This window comes from Falco rusticolus, chromosome 4 (assembly GCF_015220075.1).
Source record: "Falco rusticolus isolate bFalRus1 chromosome 4, bFalRus1.pri, whole genome shotgun sequence".
In the NCBI taxonomy this organism is placed as follows: domain Eukaryota; kingdom Metazoa; phylum Chordata; class Aves; order Falconiformes; family Falconidae; genus Falco; species Falco rusticolus.
The window spans coordinates 28,221,525-28,244,082 of record NC_051190.1 but is presented as its reverse complement, the minus strand read 5'-3'; the positions used below and the strand labels follow the sequence as shown (position 1 = coordinate 28,244,082).

The 22,558-nt window shown below is 56.4% G+C and overlaps 1 protein-coding gene across 7 annotated transcripts in view; it reads left to right on the top strand.

Annotated features, from left to right (window-relative positions):
- The window catches only part of LOC119147147 (myosin phosphatase Rho interacting protein), an 82,038-nt gene that overhangs the window by 14,569 nt on the left and 44,911 nt on the right, over positions 1-22,558 (top strand). For all 7 annotated transcript variants that reach the window (XM_037385767.1, XM_037385764.1, XM_037385766.1 and 4 more), the window contains exon 4: positions 21,755-21,906. In XM_037385767.1, the coding sequence (XP_037241664.1) occupies positions 21,755-21,906 (152 nt within the window). The remainder of the gene's footprint in view (positions 1-21,754; positions 21,907-22,558) is intronic.

Below are 22,558 nucleotides of genomic sequence, written 5' to 3'. Positions count from 1 at the left end.
GCCCAGCCGTGACCGCACAGGGCTGCTGATTTATCCTCCTGGCTACCGCAAGCTGAAGGCTGAGGCTGCTAGCACGGTGCAGCAGGCACCCATGTGCCGGGATCTGCCCCGGTGGGCGGCTCACAAAGCCAGGCGTGCCGGGATGCAGGGCAGTGCGTGCGCACGCGTGGGGCAGGGACGTGTGGGGACCTGTGGCAGGGAGGCTCCCTGTGAGGGCGGTACGTCTTGGTCCTCGTGTGATGCCTGCAGCGAGGGCACCGTGGGCTGGGGAGGCACAGCAGCACAGCGGGCGTTGCTCGAGTTTCATGCCTTGTTTGTTTGTATTTTTTCTTGGGGTTGATCCAAGTGCCCTAAATAATTTAAAGGTCTCTGGTAAGAGCAGTGGAGGCTTTTAATACGTTTTTAGTGTCTCGGCAACCTGGTTTCACAGTGGGCTGGTGTTTCATGTCCTGTGCTGACAGGAGAGCAGTGTGTGGCTGGCTGGAGTGGGGAGGTGCCCCAGTCTGAGGCGGAGGTGCGAGGATATTGGGAAACAAAGGTTTTGATTTTTTTTGTTTGTTTGTTTGTTTGTTTGTTTTGCTGCTTGGTTATCCCGAGGAGGTTTACCTGCCCCGGTTGCTGCTGCGCCTGGGGAGGAGCAGGTGGGCCATGCCCCAGCCCCATGCCTCCTGGGCACCACAGGGGACCATGCCAGAGAGCACACGGGGAGCTAGGGGCATCCCACATTTCTCCAGGCTCCCCTTGTGCTTCTTCCCCTTGAGAAGGGAAAAAGTGGAAAAACCCAAACAAAAAGGGAGTACGCGCATGTGGAGCGTGGGTCGGTGTCCCAGGCAGTGTGACATACCGCCATGCTGGCACCTCTCCAGTCTGGGCCCCCTCCTCGGCCACTGCTGGGTCCCTGCACCCCTCCAGCCCTGTGCGCCATGTGGGAGGGCTCTGACCCAGCTGGGAAGGGGCACTGGGACTCGCTGCCCCCACAGCCCTTTGTGGCATGATGGGTCGCACTGGAGGAGGGCAGGAGGGCTCAGTCTGGCCTCGCTGCAGCCATAGAGGGAGAAGATGGTTGTGGCTCCTTCCTACTCATTGGGATCTGACACATGGTGTAAAAATACCCTTCTGACCTTTCTGCGGAGCACAGCACTGCATGGGATCCACGCTGCTGTTAGCCCCAGCTCTGCTAAAGGTGTTGCTTGGGCACAGCTTCCCTCAGCCCCTTCCAGCTCATGGCACCAGAGCAACCGCTGCTGTGCTGGCTGAGCTGGGGCAGGGAGAAAAGCCCCCCAGCAGGAGGAAACGGGGATTTTTGTTGCTGCTCAGCCCATGCAAGACCAGGGCTGGGGGCCTGAGGAAGGACAGACTGTCACTGTCTTCTTCCTTACGTGGGAATGTGTCCTGTGGTGTATCCTCCGCTTGACCTTGGGGAAGGTTGTTTTTCCAAACTGCCAGCCCATGACCCCTCTGCATCGGGTGCCAGCAGGGCTCAGCTGGCGGGAGCGGGGCACCCCTTCTGGTAGCTCCTGATGCCCCTGCACAGCCCTGCCCTCGCTCCATCCCTGATGGCAGGGCCAGGCTGACTCCCTGCGTACCGGGAGGCTGTGTTTACAGAGGGTCAGGTACCTCCCACAGCTTTTGCTGCAGTCCCTGTGGGTAACCTGTGGCCATCACAGTGCGCTCTGGCAGGACCCTGATCCCAGTACCCCCCAGCTCAGAGCTTACACCAGAACCAAGTGTCTGCGCAGATGTTAGCGCTCAGCCCTCGGCTGGTGTGCACAAGAAGGGGGGACCTGTGTGGGGAGTAGCTGGGTGCAGCGTGTCGAGTGTTGGGGCTCAGCTGTGGTGCAGCTTTCCATCCCAGGAAAGCATGGCTTGGAGGGTGCCACAGCTCCAGTGGGTTTGGGACCCACAGCCACCATCCCATAGGATCAGGCTGTGATGGCTGAGTGCTGTGGGTCATTGGAGGGGACTGGTGGCTCTCAGGCTGTCAGCAAGCATGTTGCTGCGGGGGGCAGGTGGTGAGGACTCAGCCCTGTGCCCACCACACCTTGGGCATTGCTGGCTGGCGTTGCTGGGGGACACTGGTTTCTCCCCCGAGGTTCTCGCCTGCTCGCAGCCTGCAGCTCTCCACTCCCAGGCTGTGCCGGTTCCTGTCCCTGTCCCCACTACGTCTGTGGGGCAGGGGGGGTAACAGGGATGGGGTCTCGACCAGGAGGTGTCTGTCCCACACACGGCAAGGACATTGTTTTTTGCATGGGGGATCCACTTTGCAGCCCATACAGGGGTGACTTACCCACTGTGTGCCCCAGTTCCCCTCTCTGGGAGCTGAGTGGGGGTCCCGTGGGGGGCTCGGTGTGGGGGCAGCCTCCACAGCATGCTGGGAACTGGGCAACAGCTGGCCGGAGACCTCCCAGGCAGCTGCAAGCAGGGATTGTATTGCTCTGTCTTGAACCTTTTAGGCATTAATTTTGTGGGTTTGGCAATTTCTGCTCTTATTAAAAGTGGGAGAGGAGGGAGGGGTGGGCGGGCTTGGGAGGGGAGCCCTGGGCTGGCGATGGTGGTGGAGATGCTCCCGTGCCCAGCCAGGGAGATGCTGCTCCTTGCTCCCAGCCAGCTGGGGAGCAGTGGGGTGAAGGGGTGGCTCAAAGCCCAGCCACAGGCTGGGGAAACCTCAGGGGGTCCCCAGAGATGTGTGCTGTGGTACGCAGAGGCCATGGGATGGAGCAGCCTTGGGGATGGGAGCCTTTTGCTGTGGGGTGGGCAAGTTTGGTGTTGGATTGGTACAGTTTGGGCAGAGAAATCCCTTAGCAGAAGGTGGGGCAAGTGGGAACAAACTGCCCCGCTGGCATTCAGCTCCCTCCTGAGACCTGCCCGTGGGTGTTCCTGAGCTGATCCCAAGCCTATGTGCCTGCTTAGCCACCTTCTTTCTGTATGTCCATCCTTCCGTCCGTCTGCCATATTTCTGAAAACTGAACCCAGTTCTGCATAACAGCTGTGATGGGAAGGTCGTGCACAGGCTGTGGACCTCTGTCCCCTTGGACCCAGGCTGAGCTGCCAGACTCGCTCCCCAGGGTCTCCCTGTTCCATGCTGGGTGCCGTTCCTGCCGGCAGCCCCAGCCTGGTGCCACCACCCGGAGCATGCCTGGCCGCTGGGAACGCCAAGCGCAGCACATCCCCTTCCCTTTGTGGGAGTGTGCTAGCAGCCGTTCCCGGCTAAGCCGAGCCTGCTCAGACGTGCAGAAATTCCTCCCTCCCAGCTGTGGGTGGATGTGGAGGGTGTGCGATCGCTCGAGGATGCCTTTCCATGCTGAACCACCGTGATTACCCCTCGGTACTGGCTTGCTCCTGCTGTTTGACAAACCTCTGTGCTGGGCCAGGTGATGTACGGGGGGTTGATGTTTCTCCGCAGCAGCTGGAGCGTGGCAAAACCACTCTTACACTGAGTTGAAGGAAACGGGAAAGAGGGTGGCAGGGACTTGGGGATGAGATGCTGCATTGCGAGTGTCTGAGGACATTTCCCCCATGTGCTTGCCAGTCTGGTGGCACTTCCTTGTTTTTCCCGAGAGGTGCGTTCCCAAGTTCCCCATTACATGGAGTGCGAGGCTAAAGCCTGCCAAAAACCTGAAGCCGAGCCAGTTGTGTCCACAGACTTGTTTTGGAGGTGGAAGAGTCACTCAAATTGCTTAGACGTTTGGTACTCCAGGATATTTGAAACTAGAGAGGATAAAGCTCTCAGCCTGTGGGGAAACAGCCTTGCCTGAGCTGGGAGGGATCGTGCTCCGTTACTGGAGGGGACATGGAGGCACCTGTGCCAGGATGGGGAGCGAAACCCCCCTGGCTGCTGCCTGCCTGGCAGCTGCATCCCAGCACGCTCTGTCCAGGGGGAGATGCCCAAACAGGTGCTGCTGGCTGCACCTCCTGACATGTCCTCGTGCTGTGCAAGGTCTCAGTCCTCCTGGGAAAACACCCTGCGGTCCCCGGGGAAACCGCTGCTACGGCTGCAGTGGGAGAGCAGCCCGGCACCGTGGTGCTTCGGTGGTTTGAGGGGTTTTGGTTGAGGTATGAGAGCTGCCACAAAAATAGCGCTGGGCTAAGGGGATGGAGCCAGAGACTGGCAGTGCAGAGCATTTGCCTCCTTTGTTTTGATTGCTGCGATCTATAATTAGCAGCCGAGGTCTCTATAAATATCTCTATAAATAGAGCCCTGCTGCGTGGGAACGTAGCGGAGAGGCAGTGGGTGTGCAGGAGGGGTTTTGCAGGGATGGAGAGCACTGTCCCCTCCCTCGCTGGACCTGCAGGTGGGTGATGGCCTCAGTGCTGCCTGAGAACAGATCCAGCCCTGTGGCTAGAGCAGGTCAGAGAAGAGGGTCTGGATTTCCTACCCAGCTTCTAAATGGCTCATTATGTGTTTGTGGGCCAGGGCTGGTCTCTGTGCCTCAGTTTACCCCTCTGCCACTTCCCTCGGGCTGGGATTTTTACTAGGTTGGCATTTGTGCCAGTGCTTTGCCCCCAGCAAGAGCTGCATTCTCCCTGGAGGTGTTATCCCATCACACCAGGCCTCTTGCCAGTGGCTGCCTGAGACAGAATAAATTCTGGCTTTTTTCCTTTGTGGATGTGCTGGTTTGAAAGGAGGACAAAATTCACATTCACCTGGCAGTATCTCAGACTTGCTGGTGTTGTGGATAACTAATGCCAAGGTGAGAGCATCTTCTGGATGGGCTTTCCCAGCTCCCCCATGGGGGATCAGGGGGAGCATCCCTCGGCATGACATGTCCTTCTCCCAACAAACTGGCCCTGCTCCATGTCCGGCACTTTCCAGCGTGGTGGGGTGAAGTGTGAAGATGGGCTGTGAGCTCTGCCTCTGTCCTGCCCCTTATTTGCTGGAGTCAAGTTGCTTTCTAAAATTAGGGAGGGGGCATTAAGAGCTGTTTAGGGGGCTGGGGTGGTTATAAGAAGGTGTTTAAGCCCTGCCAGTCCCACCAGTTTATGCAGTGGTGGTGGAAATGGGTCCATCCAGGAGCTCCTGGCTTCATGGTGGTGGTGTGGATGGGGAAATCATGCAGGACATGAGCTGGCTGGGATGGGAGTGATGGGCAGCGGTGGGCAGCAGAGCTGGGGAAAGAACTACGTTGGGGAGCAGGGTAGAAGATGATCTGTGGGAAGGTTTCACTTGGGATGTTTAGTGCATATCTCAAAGATGATGCAGTAGAAATAAGGAAATATCAGCTACCTCTGTGCCAGAGTTTACTCATGTGTAGGGGTTGGATGGTTGCATCCTCCACGGTGGCGTTGCAGACCCTTCCCAAGCTCACAGCACAGTAGTCCTGCTCCGAAGTCAGGAACTCGGGTGGATCGTAATAGCATTAACCCCGGTATGAGGGAGCAGGCATCCCTGCTCCAGCCCGCAGTGGCTGGGAGGGAGGTCAGGAGGGAGCTGGGAGCTGATGGGACTGGGTCAGGATGAAGAGCAAGGCCAGCCCAGCATCTGGCAATGGTTAGGGGAGCACCGGGACCCCTGGGCTGGGTGTATAAATAGGAGAAGAGAGGCCATCTCGGAGGTGGGAGGTCTGGCACTGCGCAGGGGGCTGCCGGGTCACATCTGGAGCCCCGTGTGGCCCCAGGCCCCGCTCCTGGCCATGGAAACCTAAGGAATTGATAAATGGGTAAAAAAGGAGACTGGTGTAAATGTCGGTGGCTGCTGATGGGGGATCAGAGGGAGGGAGGGATGCATGCCCGATGATGCTGTGATGCATGGATGCATGTAATTATTGTTTCCTAATTGACCCCCCTCCAAAATGTTCTTTATTTGGAAGAAAGGGGCATTTTAAAACGTCACTGTCAGCATTGCTGCACCATGTTAATTTTCATCATAGTTCCCTCCTTTGTCATCTATATTGTTAAGAAGCCAAGAATATGTGCATGTGTTTTTCTCCTCCTTTTCAGATCAAAGCAGTTTACTTCAGTCTTGGCACGGAATAGAAATTCATTGGCAGGGATTAAAAACGAACCTTAAACATCCTGGCCTCTACATCCTTACTTTTTCCACACGTTTCACCATTTAAGTGTTTCCAAGCTCTCCCTGCCCCCTCCTCCGTGGGAGCACCAGGCTTTACAAATCCCAGTTCCTCGTGTCCTCAGCATTTCACCGCACGGACACAATTTTGCCAGTGCCTCTGTTTGCCAGATCTTCAAGACTTTCAGTTTCTGTTTAGCATAAAAAGCTTTTGGTTTGAATGAAAGGATGTTTCAAATTTAAAACAGGCTGAAACAGAAAGGCTGGAGGGGAGCGGGTGTGGGAGGCAGGATGGTGGCAGGGTCCCCTGTTCCAGATTTTTTCCAGGGCGTGGGTCTGGCTTGGTCTTGTAGCTGGAGGACTTTCTGCCTGGCTCCTCTGGTTTTCAGTTCAAGCCCAATGGAGAGGGAAGGTGACCCCTTGCATGGCCACATCCTGCAGCAGTCCAGAGGTGATGTGTCTCCGTGGTGATTGATGGTGATAGTGCCCTGCCAGTCCCACCAGTTTATGCGGTGGTGGTGGAAATGGGTCCATCCAGGAGCTCCTGGCTTCATGGTAGTAGTGTGGATGGGAAATCACACAGGACATGAGCTGGCTGGGATGGGAGTGATGGGCAGCGGTGGGCAGCAGAGCTGGGGAAAGAACTACGTTGGGGAGCAGGGTAGAAGATGATCTGTGGGGAGGTTTCACTTGGGATGTTTAGTGCATATCTCAAAGATGATGCAGTAGAAATAAGGAGACATTGGGAATAATTGGGGAGCAACAGTTCTTTCCCCTTCAGGGGAGCTGGGCAGGAAAGGGACACTGAAGTCAGAGTGCAAGGGAGAAGAGACGAAGCACAACCTTCTGATTGCTCTACAGGAGATGTAGAGACTGCACAGGTGCTGGTGGTTCCTGACAGGGCTTGGAGATCTTTGATGGAGTTGAGTTTAATTTTCGATACTCCTTTTGGGGGAAAAAAATCCATGAACCTCCAGGGAGCCCTGGGAACTTGTTCCCCGGGACATCACTGAAGCTGGGACTGAGCAGCCTTGAAAGGGTTGGGAGAATAGACAGATCTTTATTCGTGGTCTTTCTAGCAGTAATGTCATGCTTGATGCTGATCCGGTGTCATTTTGTTTGTGGGGATTGGGTGTGGGGATCCCATAACGGTGGCGTCAGGGCGATTAGTGTCTTCCCTTTTCTGTCCGCTCAAAGTATCTGGCCCTAGTTGCTGCTGGAGGTGGGTCCTGCTGTCAAGACACCTGTGGGCACCTCCATGAATGGTTTCCTACCCTACCCTACCCTCTTCTGTTTTACTACTTTTAGTTTGGTTTAATGTGGTGTTTGGGGAAGTAATACTGCTCTAGCTGTAGAGGGGCAGTTTGTGGGGGCTGGGAGAACAGGGGAAGGCTCCTCCAGGGATGGCTCCACCAGCAGTCCTGGCACCTGGCTCTGGGGCCCCAAAAGTGCCTGGCTTTACTGTGATTGAGCTGGCTCTTTCTGTTCACATCTTCTTGAGCATGGATGGAGGATGGTGATGTCCACATCCAAGCCCCCTGAGCAGGGCGTTAGGTGCCTGCAGGACCCACTCAGGAGAGGCCCTGGCGTGAAGCAGTCTGTGGTGGGAGGTTTGGGAGTTAACAGAAGGCAAGAGAATGAAAGCTGAGTTGGGAGAGCTCAGTACAGCCAGCGACCTCCTAATGAACAAGCAGCTTTGATGACCTGGCCCAGGTGCTTCCTTCCTGGAAACAACACAGCCCCTATTGTCTTCTGCAGGGTGAGCTGCAAAGCTGGAATTGCTCTTATGCTGAGCAGTGAGGACAGGTTCAAGTGGCTCTGTCCTTTTTGCTTTTTCCCTGCTCCTCCATTTCTTGAGACCTAGCAAAGACATTTGTGTAGAAGACGTTTGCAAGAGCAGGGAGGAAAATGGGCTGGATTTGAAATTGCATTTATCTAGTTTATGGGAGGCAGAGTGACACGGGCGCTTGCAGCAGCTGGAGTCTTCATGACTTCTGGAAACTTGGGCTCTGTACCCGTGGCCTCCAGCCTGGCTGCACGCTCACAGTGAATGAAAAAATCATGGTGTGAAATGTTGATCCAGGAATCAACCCGCCTCTAATGGTATTTAGCAGTGAAGATGTCAGAGCTGGTAGCAAAATGACATAGCTAATTGCTGAGCGCACGATTACCCTCACATGAGCCCTTTGGGCCCTGGCTGGTGTTCCATCCTCTGCCTCGCGTGCTGGCCGCAGACCTGCCTTTCGTCTGCATCCCACCATGCTGCAAATGCCATAACAAAACAGAGCACTCCAGCAACAGCCCTGAATACCGCAGCGGTGGGTGACAGATGGTGGCACTGCTGTTTACTGCAGGCAGTTGCTCCAGTTGCTTATTCCCTTTTTTCTCTTTTTTTTTTTTTTTTTTTTTTTTTTCCCCCCCCTTTTCTCCTTCCCCTTTTTGGTGGAACGGTTGAAGTGAAGCTGGTGAGAGCTCTGCTGGAGTCCCTCAAGGCAGCTGAGGAAGAGGTGCAGTGGTGGGTGCCTTCAGTGCCTGATCCCAGCTCTCCACAAGCCAGGGCAGCACTGGGCTCTTGAGCATCCCCGGTCCATGGGTGGCCGTGCCTGTCTGCAGACATGCATGACCAGCCCACCCAAAGAACCAGCAAACTCAGTTTTCTTGCCCCACTGTTGCTTGGTGCTGGGGAGGTGGTGTGAAATGAGCTGTCTGCCGCATGGCCCCATACCTGCCAGCTGCACCACATGGTGGTGGGGACAGGGTCGGTTTTAATTCTTTCCAGCCCTGTCACAGGCCACTGGCTGAGGTTGGTGAGGACCACCGGTGGGCTGTGGGCTACGGGTAGGGTGACGCTGGGCAATAGTTCTCCCTTTTCCCATTGCATAAAGGAATCCCTAGAAGTGCCATCCCGGTGGCTGGCACATCCCTGTTCCTTGCCAAGGGTCCCTTCTCTGCTGGGTGGCGTGGGTATCCTGGCTGCGCTGGGTGGGATTTGGTCTTGCAAAACCCTCAGTGACAGCTCAGAGAGGAGGACAAGGACATGAATCAAACAAGGCAACGGAGCTGCTCCAAAAAATCAAAGTATGTTCCCCCGTTTTTCCCAGCAGAGATCCTGTATTCATTGATTGTTGACATGACATATGTGGGTTGGAGAAAGGCAGTGGCAGCTTCTGGCAGGGGAGGAAGGGGATGGGGGGGTGTGCAGGGTCTCTGCAAGCTGAGATGCTGATTACTAGGGGCAGCAAATAGCTTGCAGCTGCCTCCGCTCAACACGCTCTTTGTGGTGCTTGCAGCCACTCTTTGGATGCAGCTATTTTTAATTTCCCCAAGCACGCGCACAAAGCAAAGGGGGGTGGGCGATGCTGCCGGCATCCCCCCTTCCTGCTCCCGGCTCCCACCCCTTTCCCAGCCAGCCCTGCGCTTCCCGGCTTCCTCCTGGCCTCTGGGGAATGGGGGGAGCTGCACACCCCCCCTGGTTTTTTTGGGTCCACTTCGGGAGGCAGGCTTGGCTTCCCCCACCCCACCCCAGTGTGTACAGGGCGCTGGGAAAATGCAGAAATAAATAAATACGCAATTAGGCAGGCGTCCAGCCATGGAGGGGGGTGTGTTGCAAAAAGTGTCTCCGGCCAAATTTTGGAATGCCTGAGAAAGCGGCTGGAGCCTGTGGGCGAGCGCAGGGTTGTGGGCTTCCCACCGCCGCTCTCCTCCCAGCGGAGAAGGGGCGGCTGCAGCCCCCGAGGAAGAGGAAGGAGGGTGGCAGCTCCCAGCCTTGCTCATGGGGGGGTGTGTGTGTGTGTGTATTCCACTCCGCTGGCATCTTTCAGAATACGAGACAAGGCATTTTTGTGCTGGCGGTGTGATGAGAGCGGGGGGTCTCAGCCAGCCCTCGGCATGCTCTTGCCACGGCTCGAGAGCAAACTTTCCCCTGGTGTTTTTGGGGCCGAAAGCCAAGGTGTGCGTTCTGTTCAAGCAGCAACACTGTTTGGGGCTAATAAATTACTTATTTGCAGTCCTTGTTTCTCTGTTACGGTAAGCATTAGTGAATATTATATTTCTGCTTTATCCTGGGCATGCATTATTCATCAGGTTTGGAGTCTGTAAAAGGGATATCGTCAGGTTAAAACTTGTGCGGAGACAAGCCAAGGTCTTCAGTGAGGTTTTGTAAACTGCTTTTCTCAGGGTTACCGAATGCAGGGGGTTTTGCTGAAGTCTTCCACCTTTTGTCTGCGTTGTTTTGAGGCATTTCTGGTGAAAAATGAGAATTCCCAGGCAGGTTTTATTACTGGTCTTGGTTATTGAGCTATCATGGGCTGCAAGACACGTAAGGTGGAAAAAAAAAAAAAGCCAGCAAAATACTGCTGGTAACAGCATGTGATTGTGCTTTTGGTTATATATATTTTGTAAGATCTTTTTGTTTTGCCCTGTTCCTTCAAAGCTGCGGAAGAGGCTCTTCCCTGCAGTCACTGAAGTCTGACTGCAAGCAGGCAACAAGATCAAACAGCCAGCCAGTCTTGCTGAAAGTTAAAATTACCATAGGTAAATCACGTGCACGGCAACTTCACGTTACCCTTCACCTCCTTCCCGCAGGATCCAGGAGCTGATTTCTCTGAGTGTGTGCATTAACACGGCTTGCACCCTGCTACCCGCCGCAGGCAGCGTGGGCTCCTCTGCAACCTCTTTTGCTTTTAAGGGAGAGCAGGGCCCTGGGGCAGAGGTGCTGCTCGGGGGGCTGGGGAGAGCTGGGAAGGCTCCCACCTACCAGGGAGGGTTTTTCCCCCGTGTTTTCCTTTGCATGCACCCCAGGGCTGTGCCCCGTCTCCGCTGCTGTTGCATCCCTAGCCGTGGGGCTGTGGGGACGTGGCCCTGGGGGTCCTCGCTCTTGCATGCCCTGTGCGCCGTGGTTCTAGGTGCCGTAGCTGTGACTCTCCGTGATTTTATGGCCAAATAATTGCCCTGGGGACCTGCAGTGAGGCCGTGGGCTGCTCTCCCACTGTGACTGTCACCACGCTCCTCCCAGTGCAGTGCTTCTTGCAGTGTTTCCTTTGCTGTGGGCGACGGGGTCCCTGGGGGGTGGAGGTGGCGGGGACGGACACCCAGGTTGGGTTTAGGAGTGTCCTGGCAGCACCCTGCGCTCGCACAGGATTTCCACCCGTTGTGATGCTGCGGCCGGGGGAGAAGGGGGGTGTTTTTGGAGCCCACCCAACCTTGGCCCTTTCCTCCTTGTTTCGTCAGCCCTGTTGTAACCGCATCGATAAAGTCACAGCAGATCACTGGGGCACTGGGGAGCTACTGGGATATAATTAGGGTTTTGGTTCACTTTTCTGGCTGCTTTCCCATTAGGGGAGGGACAGCGGGGATTATGGACGGAGCAGATGTGTGGAGGAAGGGGATGTTTGGCTTGCACGGGTGGTTAATGCCATACACAGGCTGATGCTGGGGGGTGAAGTCTGTCATCCCAGGAATGGGGGATGGAGAAACCTCCTTGGATTCATCCCACTTGGGTGCACCAGCCCCAGATTGCTCCTCTCTGCTGGAGCCAAACCAAGAGGAGAGGTTGCAGGGAGTGTTCCCGGGAGCTGCTCATGGCTGTGAACTTGCTCCTCGCCCTGAACTCCTCTGCAAGTGCAGGAGCCAGATGTGAGCAGCAGGTTTCAGGAGAACATGCTGCTCCCCTGAGACACAGGGATGGTTCTGGCAGCTTGGTGTCTTACTCCCAGCCTTTGTCCCTGGCCATGGCAGGTGCTCAGAACACTTTTCCCCCTGGGTGCTGCTTGCCTTTGAACCCAGCAGTGCCTGCCCGGCCTGCTGGCCGCATCGGTGCTTCCACCGCACCCTGCGTGTGGCAGCAAAGCCCAGCTTGAGCTGTGTTGCCAGGAGGTCTCCTTGCTCTGCAACAGCTGTGTGTGCCTGTTGGGAGCTTTTCTCCTTGGAAAACTGCCTTTCTTGGCTAAAAAGCCTCCTATTTTGTGCCATTCAGTGGGATGGCCAGCAGTCAAAGGTCAGAAAATGCTCTCCAGCTACCCCCTTGGCTTTTGGGAAGGTCTGCAGAGTCCAAGCTTGTCTGGAAGCTGCTGGGAGCAGGGCAGGTGTGGGGTTGTCTATGGGGTGAGGTGTGGGGTGCAGGTTGTGGCTGCTGCTTGGTTGGCCATCCCATCCCATCCCAACCCCTTCTGCTTGGCTTGGCCTTTGCACCTCCAGCTGCAGACCCCCGAGCGCCCTGGGACCCCAGCCGTGTGGTATTCCCAGCCCAGCAGGAAGCTCTGCAAAGCTCATAAGAGCAGCACTGGGGAATAATGAGATTTCCAGACTAATTTGGCCAGATTCAAGAACTTCCACTGAAGCATCTGCGCCCGTGGGAGCTGCCCGAACTTCTGGCAGATCTGGTGCTGCTGATCCCCAGGGTTGTCCTCACCTCGTTTGCAGTTGTCAAGTGCTGGTGCAAGATGCTGTATTGACAGTTCCTTGGGGGTGAAGGTGGGGGTTTGGGGGAAACCCCACCACGGCAGCAGCGCTGTAGTGCATGGCTCCCACGGGAGATAACACAGCGTGGGATGTAACTGGCATCTGCTTTGCTGCGGCCAGACTGGAGCCCGCTCTTTCCCCACAGAAGGGCGAGCAGACAGGCATCGGGTGACCTGTGTGCGCCCAGTGGGGTGGGAAGAGTGTTGACCGCAAATAAACTGCCTTTACCCACTGTAAAGCAAAACCTACCAAGCAAATTTTCAGTTCAGCTAAGCCCAAAATAAGCCAAACCAGGGAGAACCCGCAGCTGTGGCCCTGCAGTACAGCACCGGCTCCACTGGTGGAACAGAGTTGGCTTGAGTGGGTCTAACCCTATGTCTTGCAAGAATGTTCAGCAGAGCTTTGCTGAGATGCTTCTGCTGGTTTTGTTCATTGCAAGGTGGTGCTTTCTTTCATTTATGTTTGTGTTTTAGTGAAGAAATGAAAATTTCTGGTTCATACAGAATAGAAAGTTTTTTCTTTTACTGAGACACCAGGAAATGTTTTGCCATGTTATACGCTCTTTCATTGTGGGAAGTACTTGCCATTTTTCACCTTGCTCTGTGTGCAGTTCACTGTGCTCCCGGAGCTGATGTAATGCAGGGCCTTAAATTAGCCAGAGCTCAAGATGATGGCTGTCAGATGTGGCTTCGCTTGGCTGTGACGGTGGTGATGGCTCGGTCTGTTGCTGTGTGTTTGCTCTGATTCCTCTGCTTGAGTGCGTTTACAGGAGGGGTTGTGGGATGGCTGGAGACCAGGAAACCCGTCCCTCCTTCCCCCTAAGTTGAAGGGGAGATGGATTCATTTAGGGAGGTATGGGGCTTTGATTGATTTAATTTGCCATTTTCCTTGTATAGCTCTTACCTTGGCCGTGCCCATCCTCGATGATTCCGAGAAGACAGAAGCAGCAGCTCGCTCTGCAGCTCCTTCTCTCCTCCCATATTTCTAGTCTGGATCTTCCTGAGTCCTTCCACACAAGTCTGATTTCTGGGTGCCACATGCTGTGGGGTGGCCTTGTACATCTTAGCCAGTGCCCGGTTTCAGTGCACTCCGCAGCACACCTCCATGCTGCCAGGGTGGTGGCACCTCGGGTGGCCCTTGGCCGCGGTGGGAGTTGCCCTTAGGTCGGAGCAGTGCTGAACAGAAGACCTTGGGAGTCATTCCAGCAGCGCTTGGTGCTGTAAATAATGGAGCCCACGTCAACTGCGGTTCTTTTCCCTCTTTGCAAGAAGACTGGCTCCAAAATTGAGCAGAGAGGGAGCTTTGCCCTGGGTTCATTTCGTAAGGTTTTTTCCAAGGTGCAAAGCCTTTTTCACTTAAATGTCTTTCACACTTTTTTGTAGCTGCTGTAAAGATCCTGAGCAAGGGCATTGCCTGTCTCACCGGTTTTCCTACCCAGCTATAGGCTTGAAAGTGAAAGATCTCTGGAGAGTCAGCGCAGCAGCCTCAGCCCTGGTGTGACTGGTTAGCAGAGCCAGCCTGGGCTGTTGGGCAGAACCTGCCCCGGTTCAGCCCCTGCTCTCCAGCACAGCCGATGCCCAGGCAGATGTTCAGGCTGTTTCCCTTACCCCCATGAAGCAGAAATTCAGGTCCAGATGTGGTTGAACAAGGCTTGAGTGGCTGGTCAACATGGGCGGATCTGAGCTCTCCACCTCCTGAGCTGTCTCCAAAATTGTCATCACCGTGGCTATGACCGTCTCTGTGTGGGTGACCTTAGGAGTCCTGCTGTGGGGACGTGGTTTCTGATGTTTTGGTGAAGCCCTTTGCTCCTGGGGAGGGACATGCGAGCCGGCATGCACGAAGGTGCTGGTGAGTGCCTGTACATGTGTGTGGTGCAGGGACCACCTGGGACTTGTCTCCTACACCGAGGGGGTGGAGAAGAAAGTTGACGAGGCCAATTTGGAGCAGTGCAATTTGAAATTCAAATATCAAGATGCAAATGTAGCCCGCCTTTCCTTCCCACCCCCAAATGACTGTGTTTCCCTCTCCAGGCAACTCACCTGCTGTGGTCCCTGCACCAAGCTCCGGTCCCTCTCTGCATGTACCGTCCCAGTGCATGGTCTCACTGGGCTTGTGCCATTGGGCTGATTACCATGACAACTTGCTTGAACGCTGCAGATACTTGCTTCCCCTTTGGCTGGGGAGCTATTGTGCCTGCGCGTTGGGGAGCGGGGAAGATGCCATGCTGGCAGCTGCAAGCAGATGGGGTCGGATCTGTTATCATGTATTCCTCCCACCGCCCTCTTAGGAAGGGAGGAGGACATTTTGCATTTGAAATGCAATTAAATCCCAGAGAACAAGAGGGGAGAGTAACTCTTGGGTTTGCAGGGCTGTGAGATGATGCCTTCAGCGTGGTGGGGCTGCCAAGTGCCCGTGCAATGCTGGGCTTTTGCTTTGGTCCTCAGAGAGCCGGCATATGAGTGTCTGTGCCAGGTTCTTTGTGTAATACTGGGCTTTTGTTTTGGTCCCCAAAGAGCCAGGATGGCCGCGCAGAGCGACCTCTAGATCCCATTCCCGGTGGGACCTTGTTCTTGTTCCCATCATGGTGCTAATGTTCTCTGCGTCTTCTGTCCCTCTTTCTGTCCAGCAGTGTTGGATGTGGAGTGTGCATGTGGATGGGTGCAAGCTCCCCTGAAGGGCTCCCTGGATTTGGGGATGCTGCCAAGGACCCAGAGGGTCGGACCCCTGCGCCGAGGGAGGTCGCACCCACTTGGTGACCACCGCTGGGTTTGCTGACCCTCCCTGCCTGCTGCGGGCGGTTGTGTCAAGACAGGATCCGGCTGTCCCCGTTCCGCACAGACCCCTTGAAGGCGGTTCAGCAGGAAAGAGGTTAACAGGAAGGAGGCAGGCTAGGCGCTGGCTGCCAGCTCCCGACCCGCTTTGGGGTGGGAGCAGCTGGGAGCTGCAGGAACGGTGTGAAAATCGAAAATCGCCATATAAGGCCAAGAGGAGCCAGCTCCAGCCTCCGGCACAGCCCCAGCCAGGCTTGCTCCGCTCCAGCACGCGCTCCCCGGATGGGCGCCCATGGGGGACGGGGCTGTGGATGAGGATGCGTTGCCCCAAACTTGCTGCCTGGGCACCCCTGGGGTGGGTGCTGCCCATGCCTCGCCGAGGTGGCGTTGGGTGGGAGAGGAGCCTGAGGGTGCTCGCAGCCAGCTTGCAGGCAGCTCGTGGCCTCCCTCAGTGTTTAGACTCGCTGTCTGTGGATGTAAACACCAACTCTGCTTAAAGTGGCCCCTGGCTGAACTCTCCTGGCCAGCCCCTATGCTTCACCCCCTCCCCAAACTGCTCCCAGGGAAGAAAATTCCTTCCCCCTGGCAAAAATGGAGCTGATGATGTTTCATCTCCTGGTAGAGGCTCGGGAGGGCTCTACAGGGGCTCGGCATGGAGGGACGGGCATGCATAGGGTTTGCTAACCCATCCTCCAAGCCCACCTCTCTGAGCCCGTTCCTTGGAGTAGGTGACCTGTGGCTGTGGGGAGCTCCTCCAGCAAAATGAATTTCAGGAGCCAGCTGTTGGTGCCCGTGATGAACAAGCAGGGGCCAACAGTGGGGAAATGCGTGATGGGGCTGGGGAAAGTGTTACGGCATTTATCCAACCAGGAGGGTGTTTCTGTGTCACTGGCCGCACACCGGGGCAGGTGTCCTGTCCTCTCCTCGTGCTGGCACTGGGTGGCTGCTGGCGGCACCACAAGCCACGTTTGCTGCTGGTGCAGAGCCACACAGGCACGTGCCAAGGCCACGTCTGCAGAGCACCGCTTCTGCCTCTGTGGGTGAAAGGGGGTGATGGCTTCTAGCTGGCTAGTGAGTCCAGGTAGCAGCGAGATTTGGGGGCATCTTCCCCCTGTTTCTTGCACAGAGGCATGAAGCGTGCCTGCAGAGGTGCAGGGGGACATGTCTTGCTTTTCTGTTGCCTGGTGCACAGCCTGAGTGAGCTGGAGGTTTCTCAGTGGCTTCACTGAGCAGTAGCTGCTGATTTGGGAAGGCTGCAGGTGGGGAAGGTGTGCTCAGGTGGCCAAGAAAAGATACCTGCCTCCTGCTTGTGTGGCACAGGGAGAGCAGAGAGCTGCCACAGGGATGGCAGGGATGGGGGAGCGCTCCTGCTTGTAGGGAGGTGTGGGATGGAGGAGCACAACCTTCTGCTCCCCTTCGGTGGGTGACTGCTCTAGTCCATCCTTTTGCAGAGCTCACAGAGGTTGTTTTCAAGAGCCTTTGTCTAATTTAATAAATCCAGGGTGCTCAGCCTGTTAGGTGATCTATAAGTGTAATAAAATCTGCCTGCCGCAGAGCTCCGGGCGCGTTGTGACCGTATCGATAGCTTTGTGCCTAGTGGCAGGAAGTCTAAAATGCTCATTAAAGGCCTGCTGCTGTGCCAGCCACGCTCGCCCGGGCAGCTCGGGTCACACCGTGGCCACCCCGCTGGCACCAGCAGGCTGAGCACCCCAGCAGCACCCCCCGGCCAAGCCTGCTGGCAGGGCCAGCCCCGGTGTGTGCACGGTGCATCCCCAGCTGTGGTTTAGGGAGGCCATGCATAGCCTCCTACGGCTGAAGTGAGCTCCTCGTGACTTTTCAAGGGGTTGGTGCTTTCTTGTTGATGCCCTCTGGGTGGGAGCGGTGGACGCGGCTCTGGTGTGAGCCTCCTGTGCCGTGCCGGTGCCAGGAGCTGCCTGCCCAAGCTGCATTGCTGCCCTCGCCCAAGGTATGGTTGTCTCCATGTTGCTCTGATGTGCTGGTGGTGATGGGGCAGCGGAGCCTTGCTCCCTCCCACGCTGCAGCAAAACCAAGATCCTGCTTGCATCCCACCTCGAGCACCGCTGTCGGCTGTGCCCAGGCACTGGGGATGGGCGAAGCTTTTAGCAAACACGGCAGCTGCCTCTGCATGGTACTCAAAAGTGCTGCGAATGGGCAGCGCACTTGTTGGCAGCCACCCTCATGAATATTTTAGCTCGGAGAATTAACATTTGTCAAGAAGCATTCGTGGAGGAAGCATGGATGTCTATTCTCCGGGCTCGCTGCTGCTCGGCAGCAGCACTGGGAGCCAGGGCAGAGCCAGCTGGAGCCGAAGCCCTTCCCATGCAGCGTTGCAGGGGTGGGATGGCAGAGCTGCAATCTCCCCCCTGGGACAGGCGGGCTCTGGTGCCAAGGCAACCAGCCCGCCATGCAAGATAGACAAATGGTTGTAGGGGGTTTTTTTTCTTCCCCTCCTGGTTCTTGGCAGAAAGTAAAATGTCCCTTTTGTTTGGTTTCCTCCTCCCCCTGCCCCATCGCCTTTCTTTAAAGGTTGTGTTCCAGATTTTGTCAACCCACGTTGTGTAATAGTGCTGGAGAACAGCGTGGGCATTGGCTGTGTCCCACTGAGGCCATGGCAGTGCTGCTCCTCGAGAGCTTGACCACAGGTTTACCTACTCGGGAAACATCTTGTGTACAGTTGCTGAGCCAAGTTCTGTTGTGTTTTAGATCGAGCTTCTATGATGCACATGTGTTAGAAATGATGGGGAAGGTACTTGGAAAAAAATTGCCAATTTTTCTATCTCAATAACCCTGTATTTCTGCCTTAGCCCTGCAAAACCGTATGGAAATGAGGGAGTCTTGCAGATAAACCCTGTTGACTTAAAGCATCACCCGCTGCTTCTGGCAGTTCATCACCCACAGAGCATCCAGCGCTGTGCATCCTCCTGCCACAGTGCCTGGGTCTCTTGGTAATGTCCTGCTTGGAATGTCTTCCTTCGGGCTTGTAAGAGGTCCCCGTTCTTTCTTTCCCTCCTTTCCACTGTTTTGCTGCAGTGGCTGGTTGTGCAACCTAAGAGCATCCATCCAAAGGTCCCTGCATCTCATCTGGAGGCTGCTGGGTTTGTGGATGCGGAGGGCACAGTGTGACTCACACCCTGGGTGCCCAGAAGGGAGAGGAGGAGAACATACTACAGGCTTTGTGTAGTACGGAGAGGGATGCTGCAAGCACACGTGTGTGTGTAAATATGGATCTGTTACACCAGAGGGAAACAGCAACACAATTGTTTCTTGGCTGCGGTTCCTTTGCTGGTACTGGCAGCGTGGAGAGCTGTAGCTGCTCATATGGTGCAGGTGCTGCCTTCCCTGTGCCGGCACGTGGTGAGCGGCAGGGGGCTGCTCCACTTGCCAGGCTGGGGGTGGCCGGTAGCACCGAGGAGAGATGCTGCTTGTGGTGGTGCCCGTAATAGTGTTCTCTACTGGTGCGCCCTGCCGTGCTGCCTGGCACACCCAGGCACCAGATCCAGTGGCAGGGTAGCTGTGTGTTCTGTCCCGTGGACAGCAGCATGGGAAATGGTAAAGGCAGGGTCAGTGCCTGGGGACGGGGCTGTCCCCAAGGAGGTGACCAGCAGAAGCCAGCAGCTGGAGCCCGAGCTGAGCCTGAGCGTCCACTCCTGCCTTGCCCAGACGCGAAGCCTCCCCATAGCTCCGGGGTCTGATGCTGGGTTCCACCATGTATCAAAGCACCTGCTCTTCAAAGGGCTGGTTGGAGTCCCAGCCTTGTTACTGCTCTGGCGTCTCTGCCGTGTAACACCTCCCAGCTCTTGCATTTATTTATTCCCCTCCAGTTGCTGGAGCCATGCAGTCCTCACCTGGCCTGGGACCAGCCTGGGGACCAGCTCTGCTCATCCTTCCCCAGGGATCCCCAGCCCTGAGAAACCCCTGAGAAACACAGGTGCTCAGAGGCAGGGAAGGGGTCTGTGTGTCCTCATCCCCTGCTGCAGAGCCTCTCCCATCTCCCCTGCTCCCACGCCACCGACCCACAGCTTCGGCATGCGAAGGCTGTCCCTCTTCTGCTTCCTTGGGGACAGCAGCCATGCACCATTGCCAGCTCCTTCGCCGGGATCCCCGGCTGATTTCGAGGCACTCCTGGGGTGCAGTGCTGCCTGAGCCCTGTCCTTTTCTTCACTGGAGTTTGTGTGTGTACACACGCGTTTCCACCTGGCACCATTTGCATTTCGCTTTGCTTCAAAGTGGCTGCGCTGCCTCCAAGGAAGGAAGTAAATGGTGTAAAGGAATTTACATCCTGAGCGAGCGAGGCTGCTGGTCCATCAGGTTTTATCTGCTGCTGAGAGGTGCAGGGGGGCTGCTGTGGGGTGGGAGGTTCATCCCCGGTGCCCATCCTGTCCCTGGCTGCAGGTGCAAGGGGGGCAATCCCAGCTTTTCTTGCAGCCCCTCTCCTGGTGTCCTGGCTCAGAGGCGCGGTGGTGGACAGGGATCCATGTGTCGGGCTGTGCAAGATGCCGCTGTTCACCCTCGCAAGGAGGGGTGTGCAGCAAAACCACTTCGTGGGGCTGGCCCGATGGGGGGGCAGACCTGCTCCTCCACTCCGGGCACGCTTGGGTCAGGGCTGGGTGTGATCAGCAGGGGAAGCTGCCCTGAATGCTGCCGTGGGGTCAAAGAGGGAGGAGAGCTGTCTCCTCCTAGGCCAGCTCCCTGCCAAATCCCTGTGGGGCCTCCCAGGGAGCAGAGGGGGGCCTGTGGCACGTGGGACCGAGTGGCCCAGGGTACCCATGAGAGACTGGGGCTCCCTCCTGCAGCTGCCCTCATCCCCTTTCTCCCCGGTCCGGGTTGTGTTCCCTGGTGCAAAACTGTGGGTGGGGAAGGGGATTGGACCCAGACCTCACAGTCCTGAGAGCACTGGCTGCGACGAAGGCCAACAAGACAAAAATGTTCCTAAGACTGTACTTGGAGCAGGAGAAAGTTTTTCCGTTGGGTTTTTATCGCTCCCGGAAAGCGGGGTTTTATTTTTGTTGTCTAAGACAAAAAATCCTCTTAGAAGCCGACAACCTGCGGCAGTGCAGGGCGGGCGGCTGTGCGTGTGCTGTGCCAGGGGTCTGGGCTCAGCTTCCCTTTCTCTCCCTCCCTCTATCCTGTGGGGTCTGTGGATGCTGATGCTGGTTTGCATGAATGAAAAGAGGAGGTTTTGGTGTCCCTGGTGTACAACCAGTCCCGATCGTGTGCCTACACTGGACACTGATGCTGCAGCACCCATGAGGGCTCTATGCCACCCCTGGGCTGTTGTAGGATGTTCCCACCTGGGGACACAGCTGCAGGGAAAGCCCTTTTCCTGGGGAAGGGGACTCATTCCCACAGCCCACAGATGGGTAAACCAGGGAGCCTGGGGGGCTGATCTGAATTTCCTAGGGTCATGGGCTGGGGCCATCGAGCTGTCCCCAGCTGCCCCTTCTTTGCATGGCGCAGGCTGCTTTTGGAGGGGTTTTACTAGCAGGGGAGCTGGTTTCCGTGGTAAAAACCTTAACAGCATCTGCCGAAAATCCATCTCCCCATTGGCCCGGCCATCTAGAGGGCACCAGGAGGCTTTGGCAGGGCAAGGAGGTGGCCATGGGCTGCTTTGGGTGCTCCTGTGATGCTGTCATCAGTTTGGAGGGGTCCCTCTGCCTGGTCATTTATGCCCCAGGTACAGGTTTGTGCCAGGGTGCCGGGGGAACCCCAGTGTCACTAAGCTTGGGGGGGCAGAAGTAGGGTGGGCAGGGGGGAGACAGGGCATCGCTGCTCAGGGAGGGAAGGCTGCGGGTGGCTGTGCTGTAATCGGATGAACCGGCGCCGCTCCAGATGGGCCTGTCAGCTCTCGTCTGCGCTGACACCCTTCTGGGTCCCTCCGCATCCCCTTAGGCTGGGGGGGAGCACTGCCTGTCCCACTCTGCTGTGTCTGCTTGGAGCAAGAGGGTCAGGAGGTGAGACTCTTTGCAAAGCCCATCAGACAGATAAGGTCTCTTCTGTGCTGCTGTCCCTCCCTGGCAATGTCCATGTTTTGTTAGCTTTAATGGGGAAAACCTGGCACATGTGTGTCTGTACTGCCTGAGCCTTTCAGTGCTGAGGGCGGTGGGGCCTTGCTGCTTTGCCACCCCTTTGCCCCACGTGCTACCCCACCACCCCAGACGGGTTGGAAACCCAAAAGCTGGCCACTCAGTGCCTTGCCTGGGTGTCCCCATGCTGCAGCAGGGCAGCCATCCTTCCCTGGGTGTTTGGCGTAGGAGTGTTTCACTGGCAGCAGTGGGCTGGGCTGGCAGGAGTTGTGCCTGCTGGGCTGTGTCCCCAAGTGTGTGACACAGGGCTTTGCTGTGTGCTGGCATGGTGCACAGGTGGGTATGGGTACTCGTGGGCAAAGCATCTTGGTGTGTAGGATCCCCATGTCCACCAGGAGAGGTTTTAGGACTCAACTCCGCACTCATCTGCTCTCCTCTTCTTAAATGTTACTCCTTTCTCTTTCCCCTTGCAGCCAACCACCCTCCCACAGGGCACCATCAACATGAACCAGTGCACGGATGTGGTGGATGGGGAGAGCCGGACAGGGCAGAAATTCTCCTTGTGCATCCTGACACCGGAGAAAGAGCACTTCATCCGGGCTGAGAACAAGGAGATCATCAGCGGGTGAGTGCAGATCTGGGGATGAGCCACCACAGGGATCTTCCCTTAGCTGGGAGGAAGAGGAGGGCAGGTAGGACCTTGCCCCAGGCCAGGTGTGGTGGGAGTGCGTACCCAGGCTGATCTCTGAGTGCCCATCACAGCCTGCTGCAGGGACAGTCCTGGGGGTCGGGTGTAGCTGCTGCCTTGGGGTCAGCTCCAGTCTTCTCCAACTTTTTGGCAAGGACAGGGTTTCCTTCCCCTTCCCCACTCCCCTGCCTGGCAGACCCCTGCCATTGCCTGGTGCTTTGCAGCTGAGCAGGGGCCTAAGCACCCACTGAGCCACCAGATTTATGGTGTGAGCAGGACTGATTTCAGCAGAGACCTGTGTAGCCATCCTTTATTTGTCTTTGCTCCATGCCTAGTGCGTGTGCTTGGTCATGCCGGGCTGGAGTGTGAGGCTCCCCAACACGCCGGCCACCTTTCAGAGCCAGTGCTTAAGGAAGCTCAGCCTCTGCCAGGAGCCTGAGAGCCAGACCCTGGAGCTGAGATCCTCCTGAATCACTTGTTTCTTACAAAGGCCACTGTTTCACGGTTTTGTTGTCTGCCGATGGGCAGCATCCTGCTCCCGGCTGCAGAACAACACTCCCAGTGGCTTTTACCCCAGAGGATGAGCTGA